The sequence below is a fragment of the Quercus robur genome, chromosome 5 (assembly GCF_932294415.1).
Source record: "Quercus robur chromosome 5, dhQueRobu3.1, whole genome shotgun sequence".
Taxonomy (NCBI): Eukaryota; Viridiplantae; Streptophyta; class Magnoliopsida; order Fagales; family Fagaceae; genus Quercus; species Quercus robur.
This window is the reverse complement of record NC_065538.1, coordinates 81825453-81837833: the sequence shown is the minus strand read 5'-3', so window position 1 is coordinate 81837833 and position 12381 is coordinate 81825453. Positions and strand designations below refer to the sequence as shown.

At 42.7% G+C, this 12381-nt stretch overlaps 1 protein-coding gene across 1 annotated transcript; it reads left to right on the top strand.

Moving 5' to 3' along the window:
* The first annotated feature begins 794 nt into the window (after positions 1-794).
* On the top strand, positions 795-1883 carry LOC126728827 (uncharacterized). The gene is made up of 3 exons (XM_050434590.1): positions 795-861; positions 1039-1237; positions 1358-1883. Exons 1-3 carry the CDS (start codon positions 795-797, stop codon positions 1881-1883), a joined length of 792 nt encoding a protein of 263 aa, XP_050290547.1.
* The last annotated feature ends 10498 nt before the right edge of the window (positions 1884-12381 follow it).

The following is a 12381-nucleotide window of genomic DNA, read 5'->3' as shown; positions in this document are numbered from 1 at the left end:
AGTAGTAATACTCACCCTGGCAAAGGTATAAAATGACGCTCCAAATAAACCCGACGGGATCCATTGGCAAGAGACTACGTTAGGGAGTCCACGAGGCGCACCTCAGAGTTGACACCATCAATTAGCTGACGCCAATAAAGCTAAAGGGATTAGGAGAAGCTGACGACCCTGGCATGGCCTTGCTTGATCTCCACATTTGTGTATATAAAGAAATATCTTGCGCTTCACGTTTAGTGCTAATCAAAGGGACTCCTACAAGAAAAGGGTTCCGCCAAATACGCTCATGAAGACTCCTATAAGGAAAAGACTTCTAGCCCAAGGAGAGAAGGTCAAGCCTTTACTACTATAAAAACTCAAGAGCTTCACACAAATCAAGGTACACATAATTTTACCCCAACTCTGGCACTCTAAAGTTGTGAGAAAAGTTCTAACTTGACTTTCAGAGGGTATTTGGCCGGCACCACACTGGTGCTTTCTGTAAGGTCTTCTCTTTTTGTTGTGCAGGTATTTGTTTCGAGCACGTGAGGACTGTGTGATTTACTGGTGGTTTTTTAGTCATCATCAGTTGGTGCCGTCTGTGAGAACCTTTGCGATTTGTAAGCCATATTATCGCTTCCTTGACAAATAGTTGCATGGTACCTACTTGCTCGATGGAGACTACCAATAACATTCAAGGAGATGAACCGCAACCCACTGCCCTGGAGAGGTAGGTCCAAACCCTTACAACACCAGTGGAACGTCTCACCAAACAGAATCATGACCTAAAGGAACAGCTACGGTAGAAGAACACAGCGATGGGTACCCAAGAGGAAGACCAAGAAGGTACCAGCGTTGAGGGAATAGACCAAGAGGGGCCGGAAGGTAGCAATGCCCCAAATAGACCAGAATGATAGGACATGAGCTGACCATCCATCACGGACACAGCTCCACCTCACATGGTTGCAGAGATGCAGATGATGAAGGAACGGATGGACTTTATGATGAATGCCCTCAGGGGGCAAGTGTCTAGCAACCTTAATGGCTTGGTCCATTGAACAGATTCACCATTCACCGTGTCTGTCAATTCCTTCCCCCTTCCATCGAAGTTTCGCATGCTGCAGATAGAAAGCTATGACGGAGCCAAAGACCCCCTAGATCACTTGGAATCCTTCAAGACCTTGATGCACCTTCAAGGAGTAGCAGACGAGATCATGTATAAGGCCTTCCCTACCACGCTGAAGGGTCCTGCAAGAATTTGGTTTAGCAAATTGACGCCTAACTCCATCAGTACTTTCAAGAAGCTAGATGCCTAGTTTGCTTCGCACTTCATCGGGGGACTTAGGTATAAAAAGTCTACTGCATGCTTGATGAGCATCAGGCAATTAGAAGATGAGACGCTGAGGTCTTATATAGCAAGCTTTAACAAAGAGGTGCTTTCAATCGATGAAGCCGACGACAAGATACTAGTAGCCGCTTTCACAAATGGGCTGCGAAAGGGTAAGTTCCTATTTTCACTATATAAGAAAGACCCAAAGATTATGTCAGATGTGCTTTACAGGGCAACCAAATACATGAATGCCGAAGACGCGCTTCTGGCCCGAGAGGAGAAACCCAAGAAGAGAGAAAAGCAGGAAGATACACGACAGGACAGAGGGCAGAAGATGACAAGAACTGGAGAAGGAAGGGATGACAGGCGCTTTAAGCCCCCTGCGTGGAGATTTACAAGCTTCACTCCACTGACTACCCCAATCGACCAAGTCCTAATGCAAATCAAGGACGAGGTAGCCTTAACCTTCCCCGAAAAGCTGAAGGGAGATCCCAACAAATGGTCTAGAGACAAATACTGCCGTTTCCATTGTGATTACAGTCATGACACAGCCGACTGCTACGACTTGAAACAATAGATTGTAGCCTTTATCAGGCAAGGGAAGCTACAAAAGTTTGTTAGCAAGGAGAGAGCAGATCCACCTCCTCAAGAGCAAGCTCCCCGACGGGACAACAAGCGTCCCAGACCACCCTTAGGAGACATAAGGATGATTGTGGGAGGCACAGCGACCACCGGCTCGTCCAAAATGATGCTCGACGTCTTCATCACCTGTATGATGACCGACATCTTCATCACCCGACGTCATCATCACCCGCATGATGACCAACGTCTTCATCACCCAATGTCATCATCACCAGCATGATGACGAGCTCATCGTTATCATCCACGTAGGAGAATATAATACCTATCGGGTCTTGGTTGACAATGGAAGCTCCGCAGACATTCTCTACTACCTGGCTTTCCAACAGATGCGGATCAATAGAGAACGTCTATTTTCAACCAACGCTCCACTTGTTGGGTTTGGAGGAACAAAAGTATACCCCCTCGGCACAGTCACATTGCCTATCACAATTGGAGATTATCCTCAGCAAATTACTAGGGATGTTACATTCTTTGTTGTCGATTGCTCCTCCGCCTACAACGCCATCATAAGACGACCTACCCTTAACTCATGGAAGGCCATAACTTCAACCTACCACCTGATGATCAAATTCCCCACTGAGTACGGAGTAGGAGAATTGCGAGGGGATCAAATAGCTGCACACGAATGATATATTGCGATGTTGGAGATGGACAACCATCTACAGACCACGAGCATAGAAGAATAGTGGACGAGGGCGGAACCCATAGAGGGGCTCGAGGAGATACCCCTCGATAGCTCCAGATTAGACAGAACCATGAGGATTGGAACTCTCGCCAGCATAACGGTTCGCCTAGACTTGTAGCTTTCCTCAAGGAAAACTAGGACGTGTTTGCTTGGAGTCATGAAGACATGCCAGGAATCGACCGTTCAGTCATGGTACATAGGCTGAATGTGTCGTCCTCTTTTCCACCCGTTTATCAGAAGAAGTGAGTGTTCGCCTAAGAATGAGACCGAGTAATAGCAGAAGAAGTCAGCAAGTTACAAGAGGCAGGCTTCATTAGGGAAGTATACTACCCTGATTGGCTAGCAAATGTGGCAATGGTCAAGAAAGCCAACCGAAAATGGAGGATATGCGTAGACTTTATAGACCTGAACAAAGCATGCCCCAAGGATAGCTACCCTCTCCCTCAAGTCGACGTACTTGTAGACTCTACAGCTTAGCACCAACTACTAAGATTCATGGACGCCTTTTCAGGTTATAATTAGATTCGGATGGATGAAGTGGACTAGGAGAAGACTTCATTTGTTACCAGCCAAGGTCTTTTTTGTTACAAAGTGATGTCGTTTGGCCTTAAGAATGTAGGCGCGACGTATCAAAGGCTTATGAACAAGATGTTTGCAAACCAAATCAGAAGGAATGTTCAGGTCTATGTCAATGACATGTTGGTAAAAAGCCGAAGAGAGGAGGACCATTTAAAGGATCTCGAGGAAACTTTCGGCACCCTTCTTTCCTACAACATGAAGCTCAATCCAAGTAAGTGTGCATTTGGAGTGACAGCGAGAAAATTCCTTGGTTTCATGGTGTCTCAAAGAAGTATTAAGGCCAACCCGGACAAGATCAGAGCCATAGTAGAGATGCCCCACCCCCCCCCCCCAAAGAACGTGAAAGAAGTGCAGAGTTTAAACGGAAAAGTAGCTGCCCTGAACAGGTTCGCATCAAGGGCGACGGATAAGTGTTTACCCTTCTTTCGCACGCTGAAGAAGTCTTTTGAGTGGACTGTCGAGTGTCAACAAGTGTTTGAAGATCTGAAGGCTTACCTCTCTTCCCTACCACTACTAAGTCCTTCAAAACCGGGGGAAGAGCTCTTCCTCTATTTGGCCGTCTCCCCAGCAGTAGTCAGTGCGACCTTGGTCAGAGAAGAAGACAAGGTTCAAAAACCTGTAGACTATGCCAGCCGGGCATTTCGTGGTGTAGAGGAAAGGTATCCACCCATGGAAAAGCTCGCCTTCACTTTAGTTACGGCAGCCCGCAAACTCAAACCATACTTTCAAGCCCACACGGTGATCATCCTAACTGATAAGTCCTTACGACGGGCAATGAGCAACCCTGAAGCTACTGGTCGATTGGCACAATGGGCAATAGAATTAAATGAGTTTGACATTCAGTACCGCCCGCATACCACCATCAAGGGACAGGTCGTCGCTGACTTCATAGCAAAATTCACCAACGGGGAAGACAAGGGGGCAGATGAATGCCCTCAATGGAGTATATATACAGACGGGTCATCCAACAAGTAGGCCAGGGGAGTAGGTGTCATGCTCCTTTCTCCTGAAGGAGACAAGATCGAATGTATGGTTCGCCTCAATTTCCCTACCACCAACAATGAAGCAAAATACGAAACTTTAGTGGTAGGACTTGATCTCGCCAAAGCGGCAAGAGCCGTAAGCGTGGTTCTTTACTACGACTCTCAGGTCATCACCAACCAAGTAAATGGGGATTATGAGTGCAAAGGCGAAAGAATGAAGAAATACCTGGAGCAAGTAAGGAGAAGGGTAGATGAGCTGAAGGCCAAGATCATCCAAATCCCCATAGGAGAAAACGAGTAAGCCAACCGCCTTGCCAAAGCCGCTTTAGCAAAGCATATAACCGCCCTAAATAATGTACTCTATTTTGTTCAGCTTTCTCCACTAATAGATTCTGCCGATGTGCAGGAGATAGGCTCTAAAAGCGACTGAACCACACCATTAGTCTCTTACTTAAAAAATGGCGTCTTACCATACGGGAGGGAGGCCGCAAGAAAGCTGAAGGTCTAAGCAGCGCGATTCGTCTTGATGAAGGACATCTTGTACAAGAAAGGCTTCTCCCGCCCATAGCTAAGGTGTTTGGGTCCTAAAGAAGCAGACTACGTCATGAGAGAAGTATATGAAGGGATTTGTAGAAACCATTTAGGGTCATGGTCATTGGTACACAAATTAATTCGAGCAGGGTACTACCGGCCCACCATGCAGAAGTAGGTCCAGACTTATGTCAAAGCCTGCGACAAATGCCAAAGGTTCAGCAATATCATCAGACAACCATCCGAAGAGTTGACCCAAATGATAGCTCCATGGTCATTTGCTCAGTGGGGATTAGACATCATGGGGCCGTTCCCAATAGCAGTGCGACAGCTGAAGTTTTTGATAGTGGGCATAGACTACTTCACAAAATGGGTGGAAGTTGAAGCCTTAGCCACCATTACAAAGAAGAACGTGCGAAGCTTCATTTGGAGGTTCATCGTATGCAGGTTTGGGATCCCTAGAGTCTTAGTCTTAAACAACAGGAAACAATTCGACAACGACTCCTTCCAGTACTTTTGCTCGTAGTTAGGGATCAGAAATCACTACTCCTCCCCCACCCACCCTCAAGCTAATGGAAAGGTTGAAGTCATGAACCGATCCTTACTCAAAATTATCAAGACTCAACTTAAGGGGGCAAAGGGTATATGGCCTAAAGAGCTGCCAAGCATACTATGGGCATACAGGACAACAGCAAGGACTCTTACAGGAGAGACACCATTTCGGCTAACATACGGGAGTGAAGCAGTCATTCCAACAGAGGTCAAACTCACAAGCTATAGGGTGGACAATCATGATGAACGCAAGAATGTCGAGGCTATGCGTCTACAGCTCGATCTAGTTGACAAAGTTAGGGCGACGGCCGAACAAAGACTCGCACGGTACCAAGACCACATGGCCAAGCACTAAAATTCCCAGGTCCGACACAGAGATTTTCAGATTGAAGATCTTGTTCTAAGAAAGGTCATGGGCGCCGCTAGAGACCCTGCCCAAGGGAAGCTCGGCCCCAACTAGGAAGGACCCTACCGAATCACATCATGGCAGAGGAAAGGTACCTACCACCTAGAGACGCTAGACGGATGGATGGAACACCGAGCACCTACGGAAGTACTACCAATAGAAAGGATGGCATGAAGAGCAGCACCCCTTTATTTCTAGTTTACCTTAGTCAATTTTAGTTATACTCCTCAATTTTTCTATTTACTTTAGTTTTGCTGCAATAACTATTTTAGAGCCCAAAGGGCAAGTCTTCTTCTTTTAAAGAACTACTTTTTCTACGAATGCATGGTTTATCATAATAAAAGGAGTTTATTCAGATATGGCTAAGGTTTTTGTCTACAGAAAATTGTCCATAAAGTGGACGACTTTATTAAACTCCATAAAGTGGACGACTTCATCCCAGAAGATTGAAATATTATCAAGTCCACAAAGTGGATGAGCTTATTATTATTGTCCATAAATTGGACGAGTTTTTTAAAGTCCATAAAGTAGACGACTTCATCCCAGAAGGATGAAATATTATCAAGTCCACAAAGTGGAAAAGCTTATTATTATGGTCCATAAAGTGGACGAGTTTATTAAAGTCCATAAAGTGGACAACTTCATCCCAGAAGGTTGAAATATTATCAAGTCCACAAAGTGGATGAGCTTATTATTATTGTCCATAAAGTGGACGAGTTTATTAAAGTCCATAAAGTAGACGACTTCGTCCCAGAAGGATGAAATATTATCAAGTCCACCAAGTGGACTAGTTTATTATGTCCATAAAGTGGACGTGTTCAATAATAAGTCCACAAAAGGGGCAAACTTAAGTCCATGAAGTGGACGGGTTCATTGGTTCACAAAGTGGACTAGTCCATTACTTAATAAAGTGGACAAGGTCATTGAAGCTGACGACTTCATAAAATTGCCATTACTTAACAAAGTGGACGAGTTTACTACAGGACAGGTTCATCCTAGCTCACCAGATACACTCATATCCTTGCATACAAGCATGAGAAATAAAAGATACAAGGACCAACTATTAGAAAACTAGATTAAAGACAATGGACATAAGAAACCATACAAAAAATAAAGTCTTTACAAGTAAAGCCCAAAAAACACTAGGGCATTTAAACATTGTTTGAAAATTGAATGAAATATACAAGTTACAAAAAAGGTAAGGCTAGGGCTAGGCAGCAAGAGCATCATTGAGGGTCTCATCACCCTTATCCTGAGCAGAAGGGTTCTCCACGTCTAAGAGCTCAATGGACGGATTGGAAGTGGTGACGGGAGGATTCACAGCAGGTTGAGTAAGGACGACGCCATCATCCTTGGGAGGAAGATCTGACTCAGTAAAGTTGCCACTCTTACCAGTGACGGTGTCGCCAGCAGGTGTCGGCGGCATGGGGTCATCCATGGTAATCCCGGATAGATCCAAGTCTGGGAAGGAGGACGCGACATGTTTAAGGCAGTCTTCAAACCCAGTATCATAATATTCAGGACAGGAGTCTATGAATGATTGCGATGTCTTGAATTCTGTAACGGCATCGGCCCCAGCCTTCTCCACCTACTCACACAAGGTCGACAGCTCTCCCTGCAGTGTCTCCTTTTGACGACCTGCCTCCTCTAACTTCTCCTTTGTCTCCTTCAACTCACTATTTAAAGTATGGAGGGCATCTTTATATTGCTCTTGCTCATTCAATAAATTTGTATTACGTTTCCTAACCAGGGTGACGACCCCCTCCTTAGTAACGCATCAGTCTTGAAGTGCCTTAAAACGCACCACTTCCTTGACGGCGTAGTCCTTGTGAGTGAGAAGACGACGGGGTCCCTCAACGACGGGACCAGTTGAAGTCATCATTCCCTTACTCGCACCGTGACTTGACTTGAGGGGTGATTTCTTCTTAATGTGTGCATCCCTAGGAGTGACAGCTGCCTTTTTAGGAGGACGATTGTCCTTCCCGTTAGCCTTCCTCTTGGCTGAACCCTTAGAGACGGCCTTAGGGGTTGACCAGGACGCCCCTTCCTTTCCCTTAGCTGTCCTTTCCTCCTTTTTCTTACGGGCAACAACTGCCCTCACCCTTTGCCTAGCTACCTTCATTTCTACAGAAGACAATAGACGTGCGTTAGGAAAGTAGATAATAAGAATAAAATTGATGGGGATGGTAGAAAATCTAGTTATGACGGCAAGAGTATTCATTCAATCTGCGAGCTTCAGGTGTCGGTTCCGGGCCCCCGCAGTACGAATGAAGAGTGTCAAGGGTGATTAAGTCCCTACACTTTTGTTACTTAAATGGGATGTCGAGAACCCGATGGATGAATTCCTTCTGCTCATCAGTTATATGAGGACGAGCGCTGGCTAAAAAGAGAAGCAAAATGACGACATTAAAGCACTTCGAAAATGAATGAAATAATATAAGTAAAGGCTGACGAGGTTAAAAACAAATAAAAGCTGTTGAAGCTAAAACCTGAGTTTTTAACTATTCCCTAGGTATTGTCAAAACCACGGGGCATTGTAACCCATTCTTTTGGATGGCATCCCAATCCGTCTTTTGAATAAAAAAGTATCTACTTTTCCAGCTCCTATTAAAGTCTGGCATGTCGAACATAAGTCTCAAGTCCTTCTTCCGGGCAGTGAAATGATACATCCCTTTGGAAGAGACGATGTGCTGGGGTCTGTAGCAGTAGAAGAACTCGTCCAACGAAAGCTAACAGCTCCCACCACTCAAACGACCCCAAAGGATCTCAGCACTTATGAAGATCCTCCAGGCGTTCGGAGCGATCTGACTGACGGACAGTCCTATGAAATCAACTAGCTGACGGCACAAAGCCATCAGTGGTAATCTTAGTCCCGTAACAAACATAGCGTCGTACATGCCGACGTCTGCGGTCCTCCCCGAGTAGCATCTTTCATTTTTTTTCTAGGGAGATGGATTGGAATATGGTTTGGGATCTAGTAACGGGTATGTAACTCCTTAAAGACCTCGTCACTCATCTTTGGTAGAAATTTATTGACGGTCCAATTCTCAGGAAGGATGAAGGGACGGTTGCCTCCAGGGCTTCTTGAAGTTCCCTCATAGGATTCCTCGTCACCTTCATCTCCATCTCTGTCACTATCTCTCTCCTCTTCTCCCTCCTCAACTTCACCTTCCTTACTTACCACGTCTTCCTCACTTACTATTTCTTCCTCACCTTCCTCTCCATAACTTCCAACTTCCTCTCCATAACTTCCAACTTCCTCGTTAGGAGATTAGGCTGATGTTTCCCTCTTTGACGACCAGAAGAAGCTTTCAGGCTCATGACCTGAACCAAAGACCTCATCGTAGCTCGCTCCTTTGCGGATCAACAATTGCTCACTCGACGCTTCTCTAGACATCTGACTACCTACATGCGACAGATTCATTCTAAGAACCTAAGTTGACGGCCTAAGATTGAAAGAAATCAATTTCCAATTATGAAGAGGGGAATCTAGATTTCAATATGCTAAAGAAATCAAGATCTAGAAGATGATGAACTTAGTGCAAGAATCAATCAGAAACACAATGAAGAAAATTTCTAATTGATCTGAAAGAAGCACCAAGAAATCAAAAAGAAAACAAAATTGAACTAGGAAGAATCAGAGAATACCAGACTTGAACGATTCTCTGAGTTAGTTCAGCTCTGATACCATGTTGAAATAAAAAAAGCAAGCTCAAAGAAGGTTTAGCAATGGCGAAAAGCATGCAGAGTCATGAAGGCATGCAGAGAGAGAGAGAGAATGAACATTCTAGAGCTTTGAGAAAATGATTCCGTATAGATAAATACCTGACTCTGTTTCTTTATATATAACAGAAACAGAGTAACCAATTTGACCAACAACATTCAATCCCAAGTCAGCCAATACAAACATGACAAGTGGCATGTAACTTAACACTATTTACAAACTACAATATAAAACTACTAAACTATACTAATATCTACAAGATATTCTATGCTATGACAGATAGCTACAAGACTCACAGATATCTACAAGACTCACAGATATCTACAAGACTTTACAAGACTCAAATATCTACAAGATATTTAATACATATTAGTAGGGATGGCCATGGGTAGGATATGGATCGGGTATACCCATACCCTATCTGAAAAGTTTGCCCATGGATACCCGAATATCAATACCCATTAGTACTCATACCTAAATCTTACCCAAATATATTATTTATGGATATCCATACCCTACCCAAACCCATTTAATTTATTATTATTATTATTATTATTATTATTATTATTATTATTATTATTTAAAATAAATCCAAATACAACAACTTCTTCATCAATCCCATTATTGTCTTTTTTTTTCCTTAAATTCTCACTCTCTCTCAATTCTCATCTCATAGTATATTTATGATATATCTGTTTTTTTTTTCCCCACAGTTTCTCGAGAAACAAACAGAGTGATAGAGAGAGAATGGAGCGATGTCATCTCCTCCTCCTCCTCCTCCGCCACCGCCACCTCCTCTACCGTCGAAGATGGACATGTTGATAAGGATGGAGATAGTAGACGAGAATGGAGTGATGTCAACGGATTTTGAGGTCGGCGAGATCGACGAGGGTTTTGATCAATGAGGGTTTTGATCGGCGAGATCAATGAGGGTTTTGATCAGCGAGATCGATGAGGGTTTTGATCGACGAGGGATTTGATCGGCGAGATCGACGAGGGTTTTGATCGGCGAGATCCCCAACCCTTGCCTGACTCGTCCGTGACTGGCAGCTCAAGTACTAGAAAAGCCAAGATGTGTTGGGAAGAGGAAGTACAACAAGATGGTGGCATGGACGAGCTCTTAGCTGTGTTGTGTTACCAAGTTCGAGCTTTAGACATGGCTGAGGTTGCCCAGAAGCTCGAATTGCTTGAGGATTTGATGGGAAATGCTCAAGGTGATGGCCTCTCTCATCTCACCACTAAGACTGTCCATTACAACCCTTCTAATCTTAATGCCAGAGAGAGTGTAGTGACGGTGAGAGAGGTTGGGTTTTTCTTTTTCTTTTTTTCTTTTTTTACAGGTCGGGTTTGGATAATATCCATACCCTACCCAGTTAAGCTCTACCCATGAAGAACCAGATATTACCCGGAACATTTGGATCGGGTAAGATTGGATATCCATTACCCAATGGGTATGGCCATCCCTACATATCAGTTCTTCTAGTCTTGCTATCTTGCTTTTGTTTAGAATTTGACTCTGCCACAGACACCATTTCATCTTTTCAACCCATCAAAGACTGACTACATAATCTCCCATGGGAGTGATTTCAAACTTGGATTCTTCAGCCCAGTAAAGTCTACCAATCGCTTCCTCGGAATATGGTATAATAAAAAATCTGATTTTTACCTGCCCAGTGGGTAGTTAAGTAGCTAACAGAGATATTTCCCCCTAAACTTGTAGAGCTGAAGAACTGAGGAAGGAAGAAGACTCTGTGCAGGGATTGTGCAATACCCTAAACGGTGTCGTTCTGTCTTGTTATTAAATCTTCAACCTTTTAAAACGATGTCGTTGACAAACTCAGTCATAAAAGTCACTTGTTCAAAATGACGTTGTTTGGCCTTTGATCAGAATCTTGTATTCTTTTGTTACAAACATCATCGTTTCAAATATAGCCGTCAGGCACAATGCTTTTGCCTTCAGGAAGAAGAGGAACTTGACCCTTTTCGATGTGGTGATTTATTCATGAATAAGAGATTGACATCCGAAGATAGCCAAAAGGGTGTTTTTTTTTTTTTTTTTTTTAATTTCGACAGTTTTTTATTTTTATTTTTTTATTATTTTCCTTCAGTTTAACGAAGCCAGAACTTGAAGTTACGAAACAGCTTTGTTATTAGTTACGTGCGGCTGCTGTAGCCTCTAGCTCTATCGCTTAACTATTAAGGTTTTTATTTATTTAATTAATTATATAGTTTTGTTTTTTATACGTGCATTTGTTATTGGGCAAGGACAAAATTTTTATGTTTAAAATTTTTTAAAGAGCTAAGTTGTTTGTTTTTGGTAAAATTGGTTGATCGAGCTTAATTTTTTTTAAACTATTATTGTTACTTTTTTTAGGCTTGTATATTTTGTTTTAGATTTTAGGTTTATAAATTTTTTTATACCCTTTAAAATGAGAAAAATGTTAGAGTTACAAATGAGTCCATATATAAACTAATAAGAATTTACTACTCCAGCAGTTTCTAAAATGTTGTAGAAAAGTTTGTGGTTATAATATTACTCTTAAAATAATCAATTAAATTGTTAAAGGGGCAAAGTATAATTTTATAGAACATAATTACTAAAATTTATACCTATAAATATATATATATATATATATATATATATGTATTTTATATATATATATATATATATATATATATATATATTTTTTTTTTACAAAACAATTAGGGGAGCCACTGCCCCCATGGTCAAAGTCTCCCTCCATCCTTCCCTTATTACACACGCACAAGGAAGAGATGAAGACTAATTGGCAGGGCCGGCTGAAGCTATAGGCCATTTAGGCCACCGCCTAAGGCCCCACTTATAAGAGGACCCCAAATAATAATAATAATAATAATAATAATAATAATAATAATATATTATATAATATTACTTTTTTATTTGAGAAAAAAAAATTACAAATAGCCATCACCAAATCCCATCAGGCCATGAAG